The sequence below is a fragment of the Artemia sp. Qi Xiang Cuo genome, chromosome 18 (assembly GCF_049724085.1).
Source record: "Artemia sp. Qi Xiang Cuo chromosome 18, ASM4972408v1, whole genome shotgun sequence".
NCBI classification, from domain to species: Eukaryota; Metazoa; Arthropoda; class Branchiopoda; order Anostraca; family Artemiidae; genus Artemia; species Artemia sp. Qi Xiang Cuo.
Genome location: NC_142811.1, coordinates 43,648,815 through 43,671,038, shown reverse-complemented (window position 1 = coordinate 43,671,038; position 22,224 = coordinate 43,648,815). Strand labels below are relative to the sequence as shown.

The following is a 22,224-nucleotide window of genomic DNA, read 5'->3' as shown; positions in this document are numbered from 1 at the left end:
AAAAAACGCATCAAAACTGTAAATCGATATCTACTCCCTTATGAGATCTGGGAATAATTCTGTTCTGTGTTGTTATTATGAAAGTAAAGAGAAACATTAAACCCCAAAATAAGCAAAATATATTCTGTATCACAGGGGGACTACCCCTTCCTCATCCCATCCTCCATACATACATTCCTCATGATCGTAGAAACTTCGAATGGTGCTCATTAGATCAGAAATTGAGAGTTCTAGTCCTTTTTTTAAAGTGCAAAGGGATTAAAGACCAACCAGTTGCATGGGAGTGTTATTTTCCAAGGGGAGGTTTTCCGTAGGGGGGGGGGGGGTATTTTACCGAGGGGTGGTACCGAGTGACATTCTTTCCTCTGTTGTTTCAGTTTCAGCAATTTCAATCTGATCCCTACTGAATGCAAGGTCATTGTAGTACCACAGGGAAGGTTGTGGGATGTCATCTGCTGGCGCTCCAGACTTCTTTTTTGCTAAATCGCCTTGTATTAACGATTGAAATTTGTTCTTAGAATATCAATTTTCTTTTTTAGTTTGGGAACTGTATAATCTTTACCACCTGCAATATCCTGCCAAATGCTGCACTTTTCTTATTTCGGTTAAAATAGTCTTTATTTTTAATTATCCATAACATAGGGTGATCGGTGATCCCCGTATAACTCTATTAATAAACAAATAAACTCGCGCACCACATTTTTGCTTTCTTTCGGTATATCTTCCATTTTTGTTAGCGCGTAACTGATGCAATATTTGAACAAAACTAGTCTAGACGGTCAATCACCTTCTTCAACCGATTGAGTCATTCGAACTTTCTATCAATCAACGTCAACGCTTGACTCAAGCGTCAAACAGGTTCATAGACGGTCGATCATGCTTTAATCAATCGATTGAAGGAAGCTTTTGATCAAAATAATTGACCGTCTAGGTCAATCAACGGTATCAGTCACCATCAACGCTTGACTCAAGCGTCAAACAGATTCCTAGACGGTCAATCATGCTTGAATCAATCGATTGAAGGAAGCTTTTGATCAAAATAATTGACCGTCTAGGGAGTCCTTTACAATAAATTAATTGAAAAAAACTTTCCGAAAAATAAGTTTTTCAAAGAAAAGTAAAGAACATTTTAAACTTAAGCTCAGCAGACACAAATACCTTTTAAAATTCAAACTCAAAACGACCAGAAATAACTATTAAAGAATAAATGAAACCCAAAACGAACAGAAATTAAATAAACAATCATAGCAAAAGCATACAACAAGTAATAATATAAATGAATAAATAGATCTTAAAGCGAGTAATGCTTAGATTGAATATGAATATCAAGCTTAAAACGAAAAAAAATATTTTGCTATTGAAGTATAACTGAAACTTATAACGAAGAGAAATTAAATAAACAATCAATGCAAACAGATATACAATAGATATTAATGTAAATTAATAAATAAATCTTAAAACGAGTGAAACTTAAATTGAATATGCAAATCAAGCTTGAAACGAACAAAAACCACCACAAACAAGAGTTCGGGTATGACCTCCTTCTCTCACTGTAAAAGTCTAAAACCTACTGCGTGTTTGGCGCTTTACTGAAAACTATATATGCGTCTTGAACCGTCTTGGAAAGTATAAACAACATCACATTGAATATTTGATGTATAGTGATATTAATTATTGAAAGATCTATCAGTTCAAGAATTTGTTTCACTGTAATTGTATTTTTATTTTCAATGCTGTAAGAACTGGAAAAGAAAATATTTGTAATATAATCCGTTTTCACTTAAGCGCCAATGACGCAGAAGGCTTTTGGTTTTTATTTACAGTTAGGAAAGGAGGCAGTATTTGAACACTTGTTTGTAGGGAAACTATATTCGTCTTTAACAACTTTAAAAAGAGCTAATAAATTAAACTGAATATTTGATGTATAATGATATTAGTATAATAATAATAATAATAATTTATTATAAGCCAAAAAACAGGCCATACAGAACAGTATTCTTAATTACACTCCACAATAAAAATTACATAAATATCAAGTTTCACTCATTGATGTCAACGCTTCATTTACATATTCACATAACTGCCTGATTGTCCTTTTTACAGTCGTTTTCAGGATCCCCGGGAACTCCAAGTTACCACCCTCAAAATACTTTTCCCTCAATAGATAAAGTTGCCGGAACTCGGTGAGAATATGGGCCACATCCTCAAGACCTAGGTTATATCTGGGGAAAGAGGAATCGCAACTGCATCTGGGGCCACCCTTTTTCTTTCAGATACTCTTTGTCTATTTTTTAGTGGCAGGCAATTCATTTGGATTCGAAACTACGCTCTGAAAGTGTCCCCCCGTAATGCTAGTTTTAAATATTATTCAAATGCAAATATCTCTTTTACATGGGAATAAAACTTCAATGTTTCAGATGTTTTAACTGCCTGGGTCCACATTTGGACTTCCTGGTCTTTTATTCATTCTATAATCATAGCCAAAACCGGCTCACCCTGATCTGCGGGTCCTAGCCCCTCATTCCAAATATATGATAATCCTAATCCATCTAAAATAATAAAATAATGATAAAATAATGATATTAGTTACTGAAAGCTAATCAGTTCAAAATGTTACTATAATCTTAATATTTATTTTCAATATTAAGTACAAAAGAAAATTTTTGTCGTAAAAAGGGAGCTGGTTACCCACCAATAGCTTTTGACGCTTAAAAAGTGAACTAGAACTTTCAATTTCCAATCAAATGAGTCCACTCTGAAGTTTATACGTGAATTCCTTCCATAAAAACCATATATACCCCAGGGCACAGCTCAGATCCTCTGCCCCTGAAGACTGTGGGGGGAATGTCCTGCTCAAACATATCATTTCCAGAAATTTCAACTACGTTGAACAAAATGGCTATATCAAAATTTTGATTGGATGTGTTTGGGGGATGGTGGGCGTGGAAGGGATGTCAGTTGCCTTAGAATCACTTTCGACTATTAAAAAGGGAACTAGCCATTAAATTTCCAATCGAATGAGCCCTTTCTGAAGTTTCTACGACAAAGTTGTCTATACAAAACCTTATATGCTCCCAGGGCATAAAATACAACCCTTAACTTGAGGGCTGTGGAGGAGTTGTCATCCTCAAAAACCTAATTTCCAGAACTTAAAATTACGTTTAATAAAATGACTGTCTCAAAATTTTGATTTGATTTGCTTGGGGAAAAGTTGGGCGTCGGAGGGGGGGTAGTTGCCCTCTAATCACTTTCGACTATTAATAAAAGCACTAGCCCTTTCAATTTCCAATCGAATGAGCCTTTTTTGAAGTTTCTATGACAACGCTTTCTATATAAACCTTATATGCCCCAGGGCATAAATTAAAACCCTTACCCTGAGGGCTGTGGGGGAGTTGTCATCCTCAAAGACCTAATTTCCAGAACTTAAAATTACGTTTAATAAAATGACTGTCTCAAAATTTTGATTGGATGTGTTTGGGGAAAAGGTGGGCGTGAGAGGGGCGGTAGTTGCCCTAAAATCACTTTCGACTATTAAAAAGGGCACTAGCCCTTTGAACTTCCAATCGAATGAGCATTTCTTGAAGTTTCTACGAGAACGCCTTCTATAAAAACCTTATGCGCCCCCAGGGCATAACTTAAAACCCTTGCCCTGAGGGTTGTGGGGAAGTGTCCTCCTCAAAAACATATTTTCTATCTGGAAATCAAACATACTGAAAAAAATGATTATCTCAAAATTTGTATTGGGTGTGTTTGTGGGAATGATGGGCATACGGGGAGGGGGGCACTAGTTGCCCTCCAGTCACTTTCAACTATTAAAAAGGGCACTAGCCCTTTGAATTTCCAATCGAATGAGCCTGTTTTGAAGTTTCTACACAGAGCCTTTTATAAAAACCTTATATGCCCCCAGGGCATAACTTAAAACCCTTGCCCCGAGGGTTGTGGTGGAGTGTCCTCCTCAAAAACTTGTTTTCTATCTGGAAATCAACTACGCTGAACAAAATGGCTATCTCAAAATTTTGATTGGATGTGTATTGGGGAATGAAGGGTGTAGGGGGGGGGGAGACTAGTTGCCCTCCAATCACTTCTGACAATTAAAAAGGGCGCTAGAACTCTCGAGTTCCAATCAGATAAGACCCCTTTAAACTATTTACGAGGACCTCTTCCAGACGAAGTGCCTCTGGGAAAAAAATAATAAATAATAAGACATTGGAGCCGTATGGCCTTTACTATAGGCAACGCTTTAGCGTTGCCTCTGATAACCGAGTCAAACTCAAAACGAGGAGAAATTAATATGAGTAGGGCTCAAAACTCCTATGCCTTCCCAAGGCCAGAACATAATTTGCACTTTACTGAAAAAATACAAATGAATGTGCATTGTCAGTTTAATATACATTTACTGATATTTTTTCTTTAAAATGTTAATAATATTTGATTTATTAAAGTTATAAAAGTGAAAACACTTAAAATTTATTTTATTTCAGTAAAGTGCAAATTATGTTCTGGCCTTGGGAAGGCATAGGGGTTTTAAGCCTTACTCATTTTAATTTCTGCTCGTTTTGAGTTTGACTCGGTTATTATTGTAACTCCTGTTCATTTCGGGTTTCATTTATTTATGAATGCTGATTTGGGGTAGTTTTACGCTTGGTAGATTAATTGATTCTATTTCTGTTCATGTTTGATTTAATAGTTCTTTACTTTTTTTTGAAGAACTTTTGTGGAAAAAAAATTTATAGGCTACAGCTATCCGATGAAAGTTACATAGTCCCCATTTATAATGAACTATATAGATCCTTTATGTAATCCAGTTAGCAGGGGCGTCCTGAAGGGGGGAGTGGGGGGGGGGGAGTGGGTCACCACCCCCGGAAATATTTTGGCATTCGGTAAAATTTTCGTAGAAGGCGAAAATTTCGGCAGAAATTTTGCAAAATCAGCAGAAATTTAGTAAAATTCTTGATTTCTGTAGAAAATTCGGTATAAATAAGGTAGCGATTCGGTAAAATTTACGAAGATCGTCCCCCCCCCTCAATAAAATGAGCCTCGGGACGCCCCTGCCAGTTAGTATAGGCTAGAGTTTGTTCTTTATTATAAACTAGGTATTATTATATAAATTTCTTTATTATATAACTAGGTCTTTATTATATAGATCTTTACTATATAGATCCTTTATATAATTTTTAAAATACACTTTTATTATCTTAACTTTCAGTTACTATGTGCCGTAGTTTGTTCTTTACTAGGTTTCAACTATATACGATGAAATTTACATAATCCCCATTTATGATCAATTTACATGACTAATATATATAATAGACAAAGTTGTACATGCATAAATGCGGCGTCAATTAACATCTTGTGGCAATGAGCATCGTTACGAACGGGTACGTTTCTAACGTTTTTGGTTCAATTTAGAACAATTCAAACGTATGTTGAAAATTCGGTACAGTTTTGTTGTAGTCACCTGGTTATACTTTTTCGAAATTTTTAAAATCCTACAGTTACCTCTTAGGAATATAAGAAAAAGAAAAAATATTTTACTCGAACATAAACGCAACATCAACAGAAATCTCCGCTAATTTCAAACCGAATGTCGCACAAGAAAACATTATTCATAATTCCTGACTGAGGATGAAAATGAGGAGGAGGGGGGAAAGCTACTTATTTTTCAGTTTATTCTATTTTGTTTATGAATTGGAAATTGGCGTAAGATATTATAATTGTATCATAAAGAATCTTTTGCAGTACGATTTTGGCCAGAAAACTGGTACAATTTATTTCAAAGCGTCGGCAACGCTGGTGATGAGATCCAAGATACATTTAGTGAGCCTTTAACTCCCAATTGCCCAAATACGAAACTTCATTATACCTGGAATAATAAGAGACAGCTGTGGAAACGCCTCAATACGCCAATTATATAAAGAGTTAAGTGACAGATAAAGGTCCTTGTTAGCGGTGAGTTTCTCATGCTCAGCAGTTGATCAACATCAGGAAGTTCTTTCAAAATTGAGACGCCAAAATCAAGAAGTCCGTAGATGTTTAAACCAAGCTCCATTAGGTCGAACAAAAATGATACATTCTCAGGAACTGGCAAATAATTAGAATTACCTAAAACAAAGGATTAAATGTGATTATTACAGTTAATTCAATAAATTAACTTGATAATTTAATTAAATCAATAATTAATAATATGTTGTTGTTAATAAATAATTAATTAGTTAAAACAACCAATAATAATTAATAAATTAATTTAACAATTTAATATTCTAACAGAAGAGACAACATTGCATTCTTCAGCATGGCTCAGACAAGTGCTATAAGCAACCAAAAGTAAATCATTTTGGAGTGGGTCATCCCTTTCGACCCAGGGTCCGATCTCCGCCGCAGCAAGGTTGGGCGACAAGCTTGCTACTTGTCCCTGTAAAAAGACCTAGCAACTGAAACGTCGATCTGACGCCCTATGCGCCAGAAATAGCTCTGGGGGATCCTTGTTTTTATCCTCCCTTTCATCATCAGCATCAACCACTGCTAAATATTTAGAATCAAAGTTTCGGATTAGTCTCTCCCTTTATCACGATCATTAATAAAATATTTAGAATCAAATTCTGAAGTTTTAAAACAAGAAATTAGAAGAGAACTTATCTTCATTACAGAAAATTCAAAATTTACAAGAAGGACAAAAACTTATCTTTTTAATCAGCTTTAAGAAAATTATTTAGAATTGCCTGAATAAAAAAGTATTAAATATAGTTATTACAGTTAATTTATTAGAATAATTAAATTTAAAATACTAGATTAATTAACACCCTGTGACGAACATACCAGGCCCATATATGTTATCTGCGTATGTCAATCTAAACTCTGTGGGAAAACACGCTGAAAGCAGCAAACCAGCGGGAAGATCGTCAGCTCATTAATGACGCCCTGGGTGCCTCTACGGGCACAAGCTAATCTATGGTCTAAAGTAATAGAAAAGACAAAATTATCACTTTTAAGGATAGCTCAGACAAGTGTTGCTGATATACATGCGCTATGTTGGTCTTCAACGGAGTTGCGCAGGGATGTGTTGTTATGTAGATTTCGTCTAAATAACAAGACTCTAATAACAGTTCATTTCACTTTATAGCGCATTTTTGTAGAAAAAAATTTAGCAGATCTAAATGGTTTAGATATTGAGTAGAAAAACGAAGCATTAACTTTTTATTACCTTTTTCTGTTGAAGATGTATTTTAACCTTATTTCCTCTAATATAAGGACTTTTAGAAAAGAGCATCTATAAATTACAGGCCTCCCATCAGATAGAGGACCTCCAATAAGATGAGGTTTGGGTAAGAGCGGAAAATATGTGGGCTAGGAATGACGATTGATTTATTGGAAGCTTATTTAAATTTAAATTTAACAAACTTAAGCAACCTCGTTGAAACTCAATTCTGCTCTTTTAAAACATTTAAAAGCTATTTAAAAACAGCAAAAGCAGCAGCAAATGAGCTCCTACTTTAAAAACTTTAACAGAGACCTGCGGCAACTTTTAAAAACAGACATTAAAAAAAAAGAAAAATACTTGTTAATTCGATAAAAAAAAGCAATAAAACTTCAGTAAATGGAAATTTCTTACCTCATCTTCAACAACTAAAGAGTTAAATCATTCGACAGTTTCTTTTTTTTAAACTAAGTCATTGTCAATAATACCTAACATGCATTAACAATATATTTATATACTACTACTACTACTAACAACTCAACGCAGCACCTAGCCGCCTGAGATCAACACAGCTACGCACACTTCTCCTCCATCCCTATCTATTCAACGCCTCCTTCTTTATACCCTCCCAGAAAGTTCTCATTTTCTTTAAATCTGTCTTTACTATATCCTCCCATCCCAACCTCAGACGACCTGCTTTCCGTTTGGCCCTAGACGGTTGGCCAAAAAGGACAATCTTTGGCAATCTGTCACCCTTCATTCGCAGAACATGCCCTAGCCATCTCAACATTTCTCTCATTATAGGCCTAGAAAGCAGGATTGAACCACACTTTTCGTACAGCCTACTGTTTGGAATATGGTCAATCAGTCGGGTACCTAAAACAATCCCTAGGCAACTTCTCTGGAAAACATCTAGCAAAACTTCCTCCGTTTCTCAGAGCACCCATGCCACAGAACCATAGTTGACTACTTTCATTACTGTAGATTCCAATATTGTAATAATCTTAAGTTTAACTATGATGCTAAGCTAAAAGTTAATTATTTCTTTTTTTCACTCTATCGATTTTCTAGAAATTCATTATTTCTAAATGTTACCATAACGCAAATTATTTCAAACATAATCAGCAACCAAAAATCTCAGCATATAAAACGTCAGTAAATACCAAGCTGGAGCTCAACAGGCCTCAGTGACCAAATGACTTCAATTTGACTCAGTTTAGTGAGTCTGTTTATAACATAAGTTCAATACGCCAGAAAACATGGACAAACTGCCTTTACATTAGCTGGAGAGAGATATTCAGCCAAAGCTCTCAGAAACTCTACTTTCTTCATCCACTTTAATCATCTGATTCATATTTTTGTTGTTACTTTTTTCTTCATTTACTTAAAAAAAAACGCCCAAAAATACTAACTTCAAGTAATATTGCTAAAAATAATAGTTAGTAAGGTTGTGAAAGTCTCTACTCGTTCTTTGGTTCCTTCGAGATGAGTTAGGACTAAGCATGGGCACTGTTTCCGTTTTCTGTTTCTGTTCTGTTTTTAAAGTACCTGTTTCTGTTCTGTTTATGCAAAAAAACAGAAACAGAACAGAAATAGATTACCTGTTTTTTATTTACCTGTTCTGTTATGTTTCTGTTTTTATAACAGCTATGTCGTCCTGTTTCTGTTTTTTTCCTACCCATTTTTCTTGTGTTTCTGATTTTATTTAAGTGATACGAGAATGAAATATTTGAGGATTTTGAACTTACAAAATGATTTTTAAAACATAATTTGAAAATTGTGTAGAAGCGTGGTTACGCCTCATGTGATTTCTATAATTGGAACGTAAGTAAATTGATGGAACTCAATCTGTCCAGCGTATCAAATAGTGCTGCTTGATTGTTTCAGCTAGGCAGAATTAGGGACTAGGAGTCAGATAATAGTAGGTATTTGCGTAAGTGTTAGCAGTGGTGAATCCATGGAGGACCCAGCTCCCCCCTCCAAGATTTTTTCCTGCACCCTCATTCCTTACTTTTTTTTCTTTTTTTTTCACTCCTTTGTTTAGAATAACTTTGTCAATTTCGTCAATTATTGGTACCTTTGTCACATTGGGTCCCCCCAAGATTTTGCTCATTGGTGGCTTTGTCACATTAGGCCTCGCCAGAGATTTTAAATTAGATTCGCCCCTGAATGTTAAGACGGTAAAGGTGCAGTTTAATTCCACTAAAACGACGTATTCCTTACAGTATATTATTCCATCAATTGAGCAGGAAAGTTGCACAGTTACTGTCCAGGAGAAGCAGGATACAAATTACTGTGTATCCTGGTTCTAGTGGTAGGGCCTCTGTCTCCTACATTACATGGGAAATAATTTGCACCTTTAGCCGCGAGAACTTTAATCTAACTGTTTTTATGGAATTTATGCTGCTAAATAACATTGACTTGCTACGATTACCGTGCTGACCTATACATGGTAAATACTGATTATTAATTTGTAAAATTCTCTTCAATGCTTAGTCAGAGAGCAATGTAATTGTATTGAAGTCTTGTCCAGTAGAAATATAAGTTTTTGCTAGCAAATCTTTATTGCATCAACATAACAAGATAGCCAAATATACTTTCAGTAGGATGCCAATCTTCCGGTGAACACAGTATTTTTTACCATACAGCAAAAGAAATTCAAAAAATTAACACTAAGCGGTGAATTATTTCATGTATCTGTCTCATAAATACCAATTATAGACAAGTTAATTCCCCGTAAAAATTAATATTGTGCTTCAAATTTTCTAAGTTGGTATGAAACCGTAGTTGGGATATGTCATTTTGCTTTTATAAGCAGACAGATTCTTTGGCTTATTGTGCCAACAAAACAGCTCAGGAGGCAATTGGTCCCTTTCCCCCTAGTTATACCAGTGAGGTGAAAGAGGTCAGATATTTGGGTGGAGGTGCAATTTTTAAAATAGTAGGCTACTGGAAGGTGCTTCTAATTTTGTAAAAAATCGTAAAATCAACCTTTGTGCTAAGAAAAGCATGATGTCATCTTCTGGTGACGACTTGGATGTTCCAACTAAAACTTCTAGGCTATCTCTCTGGGTATCCCATTTGAAAAAAGGAATCACAGAAAGTATCAGGTGCAATTAGCCCCTTCCCACGCCCATCATTCCCTCGGACTTCCAATCAAAATTTTGAGATAGCCATTTTGTTCAGCGTAGTTGATATCCAGATAGAAAATATGTTTTTGAGGAGGACACTCCCCCACTACCCTCAGGGCAAGGGTTTTAAGTTATGCCCTGGGTGCATATAAGGTTTTTTTATAGAAGGCGTTCCCGTAGAAACTTCAAAAAAGGCTCATTCGTTTGGAATTTAAAAGGGCTTGCGCCGTTTTTAATTGTCGATATTTATTGGGGGGCAACTCGCCCCCCTCTCCCCCCCGCCCATCATTCCTCCAAACACAACCAATAAAAATTGTTAGATAGCCATTTTGTTCAGCGTAGTTGATTTCTAGATAGAAAATATGTTTTTGGAGGACACTCTCTCATAACCCTCAGGGCAAGGGTTTTAAGTTATGCCCTGGGGGCATATAAGGTTTTTATAGAAGGCGTTGTCGTAGAAACTAAAAAAGGCTCATTCGATTGGAAATTCAAAGGGCTAGTGCCTTTTTTAATAGTTGAAAGTGATTGGAGAGTGACTAATGCCCCTCTCACGCCCACCATTTTCCCAAACACATCTAATCAAAATTTTGAGATATTCATTTTGTTCAACGTAGTTGAAAGTTCTTGAAATTAGGTCTTTTAGGATGATAACCCACTCAGAGCCCTCAGTGGAAGGGTTGTAAGTTATGCCCTGGGGGCATATAAAGTTTATATATAAAGTTGTTATAGAAATTTTAAAAAGGGCTCATTTGATTGAAAATTAAGATTGCCCTTTTTAATAGTCGAAAATGAGTGGGGAGTAATTAACCCCCCTCTTACGCACACCACTTTCCCAAAGACATTCAATCAAAGTTTAGAGATAGCCTTTTTGTTCAACATAGTTGAAAGTTCTCAAAATTATGTATTTAAGGATGACAAACCCCCCAGAGCCCCAAGGGCAAAGGTTGTAAGTTCTGCCCTGAGGGCATATAAGGTTTTTATAGATTGATTTGTCGTAAAACTTCAAATAGGGCTCATTAAATTGGAAATTGAGAGGGCTAGTGCCCTTTGTAATAGTCGAAAGTGATTGGAGGGTAACTAACCCCCCTCTCACGGCCACCATTCCTCCAAACACATCCAATCGACATTTTCAGATAGCCATTTTGTTCAACGTAGTAGAAAGTTCTGGAAATTAGGTCTTTGAGTATGACACCCACCCCCCCCCACCCCAGGCACTCAGGGCAAGGATTGTATGTTATTCCCTGGGGGCATATAAGGTTTTTATTGAAAGCGTTGTCGTAGAAACTTCAACAGGGCTCATTTGATTGGAAATTGAAAGGTCTAGTGCCATTTTCAATAATTGAAAGTGATTGGAGAGCGAATACCGCCTATCTCTCGCCCAACATTTCCCAAACACATACAATCAAAATTTGAGATAGCCATTTTGCTTAACGTAGTTGAAAGTTCTGAAAATTCGGTGTTAGAGGGTGACAACCACCCTAACAGACCTTAGGGTAAGGGTTGTGATTTATGCCCTGGGGGAATATAAGGTGTTTATAGTAAGCTTTGTCGTTTCCAAAAGGGCTCATTCGATTGGAAATCGAAAGGCCTAGTGTCCTTTTTAATTGTTGAAAGTGATTAGAAGGCTTGACATTTTTATAGTAAAGATCGATGTGGGTCTAATGTATTATTTTTTGTTGTTGTTGTTGTTTACACCAGGGCACTTCGTATCGAAGGAGTTGTCGTGGGAACTTCGAAAAGCGCTCATTCGATTGAAAATAGAAAGGGTTGATGCCCTTTTTAATAGTCGAAAGTGATTGGAGGGCAACTAATCCCCCTTCCACTCCCACCCTCCCATTTGCCTATTATGTTTAAAAACTAAATTTTGTCTTAAGATTAAATCAAAATGCACTGTGATAATGCCAATTCCCAATTAGGCATCTCAGAAGTATCCCAAGAACTACTGAAGGTATTATGTTCAAACTTTCGGGGCTACTTCTGCGCTTAAAATTTAACCAAATCAAAATAGCGGAAGTGTATCCAAGCTATCAAAGGAAGTAAACAGGTTTGTTTGCGAATGGTATCAAGTTTGCCATTTCAGGTCAACTAGAGGAGGTATGAAACTAAATCAAATAGTACTATTTGTGTCCAGATTTTTAAAAGGGTGTAGGCTGTTAAAAATTGCAAAAAAAAATTCTCCAGCATACAAATAGCAGGCCAAACTATAAAGTCTTAAAAAACGAAAAGATTTAAACTATTATTTTCTTTTTCCCTGAAAAGACTGTCAATATAAAACGAACAGAAATTAATTAAAAGACATTTTCCACATAACTATTTTTTCAAAGGAAAGTAAAGAGGTTCATTAAACAAAATATGAGCGAAAATCAAACCAAACAATCTAATAAGAGTGAAAGTTCTGCAATTCAGCGCCAATAGATAAATGAAGCCCAAACCGAGCAGAAATAATAATAAAATAACTGAGCCAAACACAAAACGAGCAGAAATTAACATAAGTTGGGCGCAAAACCCCTATGCCTGCCCAAGGCCAGAACAAAATTTTACTGAAAAAATACAAATGAATTTGCATTGTCAATTTAATATGCATATGCTTATATTTAGTAATTAAAATGTTAATACTATTTAATTTATGAAAGTTATTAAAGTAGAAACATTTATATTTTTCAGTAAAGTCCAAATTTTGTTCAGGCCTTGGGAAGGCATAGGGGTTTATTTGAGGGGTATTATTTGAAAAATTTTCACACAAATTGGCTTAGAAATAATTAATCTTAAAAGGCTACTTTAAGCTGCAAGGTAACAAACAATTTTTTAAATGACAGTAAGAAGTGTCATTTTCCCGTGCATTTTTCTTCTTTATTACTTTTGTTTAAGATGACTTCCACACATCAGGATAGAGTGGGGGGGAGGGAGCATGGTCTGGAGGGGAAGATTTTCCCCTCCCAAATCAACTATATGCTCTGCTTAAATACTAATGACTTTGAGCTGACTGCGTAATTTCATGCTGAAAAATTTTTTTTTTCCAAATGTCTCGAATAACTAGTATGTATTATAAACATAAAAGTCTATTTTTGTAATCGGAAAATGGAAGAAAAATAACCATAAAGAAAAAAATGATAGCGATATTTATGTGCGCAGACAATTTTTCGCCCCTATATTAGAAAAACTGCTCTTTTTTGTGGAAAAAATGCTCCAAGAGTACTAGGTTTTCTCAAAAGTGTTACCGCCACAGAAAAGCACTACCCATGGCAAGTGTAGTTTTTGATCAAAAACATCTGTTTTCTGTTTTTACCAAAAACAGATCAGAAACACAAACAGGTATTCTGATTTTTGTTGACCTGTTCTGTTTCTGTTCTGTTTTATTCAAGTCCCGTTTATTTTTTTTCTGTTTCTTCAGAAAAACAGAACAGTGCCCATGCTTAATTAGGACCTTTTCTCATCAAGGTTCCTATCGGTTTTACAACCTCCTCATCCCATCAAACACAATCATACTGGCGTTGAAGATCTTAGATCTCACAGAAGCTTCGTTTTCCATTAGTGCTCTCGCCTACTTCAAAAACACTTCGAAAGATCATTGAAAAAACGGCAATGGTCACAGGTGACAAAAAGAAATAAAAAAGAATAAAAAAGATAACCGTTCCTGGTAATAAGCAGTAAGAACAAAGATAGAAAAGAATTTCCCTTGTCTTTTGAAACCAAAAAAACAGTTTTTTGTGCTAATCGAAGTAGTGTGCTTCCCAAAAAGAGATTCCTGACTTTTTCTTACTTTTCTGACTTTTTTTTTTTTTTACTTTTTGTATTGGTAAGTAGACTCAGGTCAAAATCTTGTGTTGGTAAACACACAAGTCACAATTTGACCTTAGCCCTTTCCCTCTAAAAATACATTTTAAAATCCGTTGGTAAGCTCTTGAAGGAATAAGAACTTACCAGCGGCAAAGAAACTCAGAATTTATAAAACAGTACCGCAGGCATGTTACCGAATTTTGATCAAACTAAGACAACCACTGCAATTTTAAACCAATTCAAAGTCAAGAACATAGAGTAGGTTTTATTATCCTGTTTTATAATATTTATTTCAACGTTCTATGACACATGAGTTTACTCTAAAGCTAAAAAGTTGTTTTTTTCTCTTTTTAATATATTTTTTAACTCTTTCTCGGGTAGAACAAGTTGGGGCTTACCAGCAGCAAAAGAGCTCAGCATTTCTAGAACAGAAGCGGAGACTTGTCCAGTTACCACATGTCTGTCAAAGTAAGACAGGAGCTGGAACTTCTGAACAACCAGCTCAAAATTAAATTCACTTCTTGAATGTTTTTTTGGCTTTCCTCCTTCCGTAACGTCGACACAAAATTTCTTATGGAATAATTTGGCGACATCTTTTGTCACCTTCTTTACTTGATGACGAGCTTCGTCACGGGCCTTCCCAACGCCGTAGAGAAGAACATGGCGTTGATTAGAATCATGATTACTCGTGTCATCCTGAAAGGGAAAAAAATCAGCATGTTGATCAACACCTTTAACTATTTTTATAAATATGCAACACAAGTGACCGGCAAGAAAACGATTTTACGACTGAGCGACCATTCAATTTGATTTTGGCACTGCCGATCACACGTAAACTCTTTCAGGGGTAAATACCCTTGAAGTTTGAATTGGAAATAAAGCTAATGGTGAACAATTTGATGAGACAGTAGTATTCCACTTTCATTTGGGTTCCAACATGTTGGTCGTTACCTCTAATAATTTTGAGTATGGGCCACAAGTAAGCGGGAGGAAAAGTATTTTACGACTAATGACCTTTCATTTTGATTTTGGCACTAACCTTTTGGTGAGAAGGAATGAGTAAATTCACGTATTGGTGAACACTTGTGCTAATTTTATAATGAAGTGCCATGGTTAAGTGATGAAACATTTTCACGAGTAAGTGGCAGTCTCATTTGATTTTGCCGCTGCCACGGACCCATAAAAACTTTCAGGATTAAATAGCATTTTATTTTGAATTTGACATAAACCTAAACTGCTCGTTTTGAACTTAATTCGCAGTAGAAATTGACATCATTTGTGTTTTTGGCCAAAACAAAACGGCAAAAAATCGCAATTAAAAAACAGAACAGAAAAAGTTATGTGTAAAAAAAATCCATTTCTATTTTTCCGTTTTATTTTTACCGAAAACAAAAACTACCTGTTTTTAATTAAAACGCGGCTTTCCTAGTAGATATTTTTTTCAGTTTTTTTCAGGATTATGAGAGTAAAGTGAACATTTACTCAAAGTGAAATATTTAAAAAGATTACATAAATTAGAACATATCATTCAAAATATTCGAACTTCAAGTGACTTTGCAGTCAATCGTGAGCACTACTTTCACGTAAGGTACCCAGCAGTACTAATTGCACTCTCATTAGGTACTAAAGTTGCAGGCACTGAGAGAGGCATTCATAGAATTTCACTCAACTCCGGATAAGTTTAAAAAGTAGTTACTCCAGAATTCTAGCGGATTAGAATTCATCTCTTCATCAAGAAGACAGGAACTCTCTCTTCATACACACTGACAATATTTGCTGGTATGTGAGCAATACTTAAATTGCTTATATCGTTCGCATTTTGCCTAGAAGAGTTCATCCGTAGCCCAATCGTAAGGAGAAACTTAGTAGGCAAGCTGTCTCCTTGATCTGGAGTATACGGTGATCCCCTTTACTTAGTCACTGTATTAGTGGAAGCGATATCAATAGGGAAAGATGTATAGATTAACTGGATTTGAGCGAGTTCTTCCGTACTTCTCTGCTCAGAAACGAATTGCTGGAGAAAGGAGATGGACTGACGATCTGACTCTCTACTATATGGCTATTTTTTTTTCATATATTGCTGAGTCCAAAAAGTCAGCCATTGTAAAGACCCTTACATTAAACCTAGGACTGGTCAAAAAATATGTCCTGAGCTGAGCAGTTAATCATTTCTTCGGGCTATTGATTGGCTCAGCCATACTATCTGGAGTCTGACAAAGCTACTGCAATCCCTTGATCAGCACAACTTTGCATTCCAAAACACAATTATACCCACTAGCTACCACAGTTAACTATTTGAACGGGCAGAGAACTTCAGTGACAGCTTCACGACGGACCAATCATTTCTGTCAAGTTGGAGCTCTGTGATTTTAGCGTCATAAACGTTTAGGTTGAAGAAGTCACGCAATAAATCTTTTCGGGCGCAGTACATTTCTATCATTGTAAGACTGCTGTTCCGTCGAACATTCACGTCCTTTGTGACGGATAGATTTAGATTATATGTATTGCAGATAGCTTCAGAAAGGTTATGCGATTTGGATGATTTTTCGGGACTCTAAGCAGCATTCGCTTTTTTACCAGTACTGCTCCCAGCGTGAAAACTTCAATAGAAACACCTCTTTTGTCAAGGTACTAAGCTCACACTACGTTGTCAAGGTCGGGAATATTTAATTCCGAGAAAATATCACCATCATTACTGCAATCAGTATTCCCAGATTCTTTGCAGAGCTATCTGCTCACCAAGACTAACCAAGGGTACAAATCCAATTTGACTTCTTGGGTTGCTTTATAAGACTGCTTTAATGTTGCATTAATTTTCACAATGGTGAATCTTTTCTTCCGAATCTGTAAATAAAGTGGTATTCGCTAGGTGGCAACCATCACAAATCCATTAAATGTCGTTAGATTGCGCGATGATGCTAATCGCAATAGAAAATCGAAAAATGAAGAAAAACGCGTTAATAAAAACAGAAACGGCAAAAAAAACGGAACAGAAAAGTACAGAAAAGAACGACTACCTGTTTTCTTTTTTTTCAGTTTTCTCAAAAAAAAGTATAGCAGAAAACAGACGGAAAAAATAAAAACAGAAATGGTGCCGACCCAATAATTCGCCAATAGTTTGGCAGAGAAAATCTCCAATTTACGGTATTTGTTTATAAGCTCAAGCATAAAGAAAATTCTTGTGTTTGTTTTAGAACAGATTCGCTAGACGGGCTAGACAGGAGAGAGAGGCAAGGCGATTTATAATTTTGCGCTTGGGGTAAGAATATATAAGATTTTTTCTCTGGTTCTCACAAAAGAGTATACGCTTTGTTTAATTTTTTTTTATTTTCTTTTCTTTTTGTCATCTGAACGGCTCTGGCCGTTCAGATGACGAACGGCCAGTATGTTCTGGCCGTATGTTCAGCCTCTGGCCGTATGTTCAGCCTCTGGCCGTATGTTCTTCGGTTGTTTTTATTTAATTCATTTTGTAAGTTAAAGAAATTGTACTTGTGAGAGTACAAAATAGGAGTTAATACTATACGAGCGTCTCGACATTAGTCCTCAAAGTATGAAAAATAGAAATTGGCTGTATTAACCTCTAATAATATTACTAATATTATTGCAGCTCAAATAGTATTACTTATCCCTATCCCTTTGCACCTGTTTTCTATTTTACAGTTCTTATTTTTAGCATCTATTGGATTCTCACATAAAAAAGTCAATAATGAGAAACATTCTGAAAAAATTTCATTTCTGTTTTGTAATCATATTCCTTCTTTCTTTCCTCTTTTCTGGTTATTGTCCGTTTATCATATGATTAAAAATGGGAAAAACTAACAGGTAGAAAACTGCATAACCTTGACTTTCCCTTTTACCATGGCTTGAAAAAGGTCGTTTTCAATTTTAATTTCTGTTTTTAATCTTGCCTTTCATTATTGGCCTGTGGACTATAACATTGAGGACTATCTTTTCTGCACTGAGGACAGCTGAGTGGAGGTTTTGGCCGGAATATTTGTATTTTACTCGTTTTTCACTGGATGGGATTTACCTCGTTTTCATGCATTGTCCTCCGTTTTCTTATTTTGTCATACTTAGGCAGTGTGGTCTCGGAAATTAATTATTTTTGAAATTATAAATTTGCAGTGCCAGGTTGTAACAACCACTTTGCTAGGTTTCTGCTAGTTAATTTCACATATTTCATACATAGGTCAAGATTAAATTGGCTAAAGCAGTCACGTTACCTGTGGTAGTGGGAAATGCATCGTGTAGAGTAAATGTCTCGGTTGTTTCTTGCTTTCACTTGTTGTGCTCGGTTCTGGCTTGGGACTTGAACAATCATCCTAAAAGAGTCAACACAATAAGGGACAAACACTAATCAGGCTGTAATTAGAATTGAACAGTCCTACGTAACCCTCACAGAGGCATCTACGCAGAGAGCTGTTTGACCAAGATGGTTCTGCAAGGAAAGAACTACCCATGTTTATATCATTGAACGGATCTTCAGAACTGAATTTTTGAAAAAAATTTATAGTAAAAGGAATCCACACTTTATGTTAATTACAAAGACATAAATTTTACTAAGTTTAAAAGTGCGTCTCAAATAGATAGGGGGAAGACACCCACCAAAGAGATCTGATTATGATGAAAATCAAATCTTAAACACTGGAGGGCCAAATATTCCCTCGCCATATTTTCAAGCTCATAACTACAAAAATTTTCAAAGCTCATATTTTTCGTGTCACGGGTTCATTTGCTTCTTTTTTTCACAAAGGGATCACACCAGGCCAGAGGTCACAAAATTTCGAAAAAGATCTCATTCATACAAAAATCAAGAATTTCAATACCGTTTTAAATTTCAATTATGATTCGAGGACAACTAAGCCCCCTCCTATTCCCTTTTTCCTCTCCTAGCCAGTAGCAGACAGACTCAGTGTTTCAGCAAATTTCAAGGCAGTTATTTTAATCAGAAGGGCGGAAATACAATATAATATGTCTCCGAAGGCAGAACGATCCTTGCAGCCTTTGGCTTAAGAGTTTTGAGTTATGACGAATCGCTCATTTTGTAAAGGATTCATACATAAATACGATTACTATAAATTTTTAGCTCGGAATATTAAGGATATTTTGATCACCTTCAATATGATATTAGAAGCGAACAGAAACTAAATTAGAACAACTTTGTATAAATGAAATCAAAGAAAGACAGTTTCGAAATGAAACTAAAAACGGACAGAACTCATCCTGTGTACGAGGGGAAAATATCCGTCCCTCAACCCCATCCCCCAGTCTATGCACTAGAATTTGAATTTTTCCACCGATGCTTCAAAATCAAAGGCTCTAATACAAGAGCAATTTGATAAAAAGTTCATTTATTCTTTCATAATGTTTTGACAAGTGAAAGGTTTATTTATTTACATTTGCTTTAAACAAGTATTTTAAAAGGTAATCGGTAAATAAAACACATGCAGTCACCGAACGGCTACATTTTATCAGTCTAATCGGTAAATAAATCGTAAAATATTGTAAATAATCGGTAAATAAAACACATGCAGTCACCGAATGGCTATATTTTATCAGTCTAATCGGTAAATAAAACACATGCAGTCACCGAACGGCTATATTTTATCAGTCTAAGATAGTTTTCGTTAAGCACCAGTTAAATTTTAGCGCCAAGAATGAGCGTTGAGCGGATGAAAGCTACTCTCATATAAAAAATAACGTCTGTTCGTTTTAAGTTTTAACATCACTTTTTATTTTCATTCGTGAAAGAGCAATTCTTTTTTAATTTATTCACCTTTAAGACGACTTTCGAGTCCTTGCTTTTATTGAAAGTTCATAAAACAATCATTTTACGGATATGACGACCTTCTTTAACCAAAAACCAGACAATGCTTAAAAACTATTATAACAAATATGAGCAAATATGGCTCATATCATTTCACGGTAAATATATGGCACAGATCAGTATTGATTCAGAGTTCAAAGTGAACGGACCTCTCATAAATCGGATATTTTATTAACATTGTCAAACCAGTAAGCTTTTTCATTGAATTATAATCCCAGTGAAGTTAGTTAGATTTCGCAATATTTCAAAGGATTATAGTTCCTGACCTATATATGAAACCTTTGCTTAATCTTTTGGACTAGTTTCTGGACATTTATATAAGTTTTTACGGCTTATGATTTACGGACACGATTAATTGAAGCAATTTGGTTTCATAAGTGGAATAAGGGATTACGATTTATGGACTATATTACTCTAAGTAAAAATGATTGATCCTGGAATTTGGGCGAAAGATAAACTTTTTTATAATCCAGTGTTGAATTTCATACAGAAAGATCTCGAACAAGGGATTTCCCACGATTCGATTAAAGATCATGCTTTGGATTTTTTTTCGGCTACTGATGTGTTAGATGCGAGAAAGCTTTTCCTCCTGAAAGCGTTTCCGAGGGAAGTTCCACCCAGGCGAGTTGGTAACAACGCCCAACAAAATAGTATTGCCGATATTATTGCAGCGTTTGAAAGATGCGACTCTAAAGATATAGATGTGCCGGACTTCGTGATAAGGAACGCGAGTGAAATCCCGATAATTTCCGCATCGGCATATTCCATGCTTAGTAGTAAGGTAAACGCCTGTTTTAATGAATTACGCGCTTTGTCAGAAAAGCTTCAAACCCAGCCACCTTCCCTCCCCCCTCGTAACTCCCCCTTTAGTTGAAGATAAACCTACATATGCAGTAATTGTGAAAAATGTTCCTACCGATTTAAGTGATCCTGGTTTGCGAAAAGATAAATTGAATACGCTTGAAGGTCATGAAGGGATTTTAAGTGTAAAACCTGATAATCAGAATAAAAAGTGGATCGTAGTTACTCGAGATAGGCAGTCAGCCGTATCCCTTGCCGCCTCAGCCTCTAAGAGCCTACCTAATGTTCAAACCAAGGTCCTTGATAAAAAAGCACTTGGTATTGTTCGGGGTATCCCTGAAAATGTATCAGAATCATCTCTAAAGGAAAGCATACCGGGATTAGTACGTGCTATAAAAATAGGAAAGTCAAAATGTTTTCGTTTGGAATTTCTGGATCACTTAGCACTGAAAAAGGCAATTAGCCATGGTCTCCGACTTGGATATGAGCTTTTTCGTGTTGAAATCTACCAAGAATTACCGCGTCGTTGTTTCCGGTGCCAAGGAGTAGATACAATATTGCTAGATGCCCACGTTCTCCTGATTTACCAAAATGTTCCCGCTGTGCTGGGGCTCACAAAACAACCCGGACAACCCTTGCTCAGTTGCTCCTAAGTGCGCCAATTGCGGAGGAAATCATGTTTCTTATAGTTTAAAATGCTCGGTACTGAGAAATGCACTTGCCAAGACAACATGACGGCTTCTCCTACAGCCTTAAGTTTTGTTTCTCTGAACATTAATGGTACTAAAGATAAGGATCTGCAAATTGACGAGCTGCTAAATTTTGATGTCGTATTCCTACAGGAGCATCTACTTTCCAAAGTTAATACGAACAGTTTAAGGCGGTCTGCTACACATGATACATTTATTCGAGAAGCAAAAAAGACCCGCGGTCGCCCTTCCGGTAGCACCGCTATCTTCATTCGGTCGGGATATCAGCCTATGCAAATTTATTCTGATGCTAATATTCTAGCAATCCAGTGTAACAACATGGCTTTTCAAAATGTGTATCTCCCATGCAATCAACGAAACACTCAGTCATTTACTGCTTTTGCTAAAGCTTGCCATAAACTGAAATCTCTTTTCATAAAATTTGCAGATAAAAATGTTGATTGGATCTTAGCCGGGGATATGAATACTGACATATCGACCCCATCTGATCGATCTGAACTCCTGCTAGATTCTCTGTCAAGTGTCTATCATGTTGCTGATAAGAACCTGACTTCTGCATAAATTCATAATAGAGGCTCCGTTAAATCCAACCGCGACCATATTATTGTGTCTAAGTCCGGTCTAATTAAATCCGAGGTGTTTGTTGATGAAGATAAAATCAATGATGACCATCTCCCTATTTCGTGCCTAATTGAGCCTCCTGATGTTCAAGCCCACTTTAAGGGTCTCCAGTCAAAATGGTATCAAAAGCCCAATTGGAATCGGATAAACGTTGAGATGTAT

General features: G+C 36.1%; 1 protein-coding gene across 2 annotated transcripts in view; it reads right to left on the bottom strand.

Annotated features, from left to right (window-relative positions):
- The window catches only part of kto (mediator complex subunit kohtalo), a 149,920-nt gene that overhangs the window by 65,081 nt on the left and 62,615 nt on the right, over nt 1-22,224 (bottom strand). For both annotated transcript variants that reach the window (XM_089104671.1, XM_089104672.1), the window contains exons 13-15: nt 18,327-18,425; nt 14,502-14,799; nt 5,864-6,102 (exon numbers count right to left, since the gene is read on the bottom strand). In XM_089104671.1, coding sequence (XP_088960797.1) covers nt 5,864-6,102; nt 14,502-14,799; nt 18,327-18,425 — 636 coding nt within the window. The remainder of the gene's footprint in view (nt 1-5,863; nt 6,103-14,501; nt 14,800-18,326; nt 18,426-22,224) is intronic.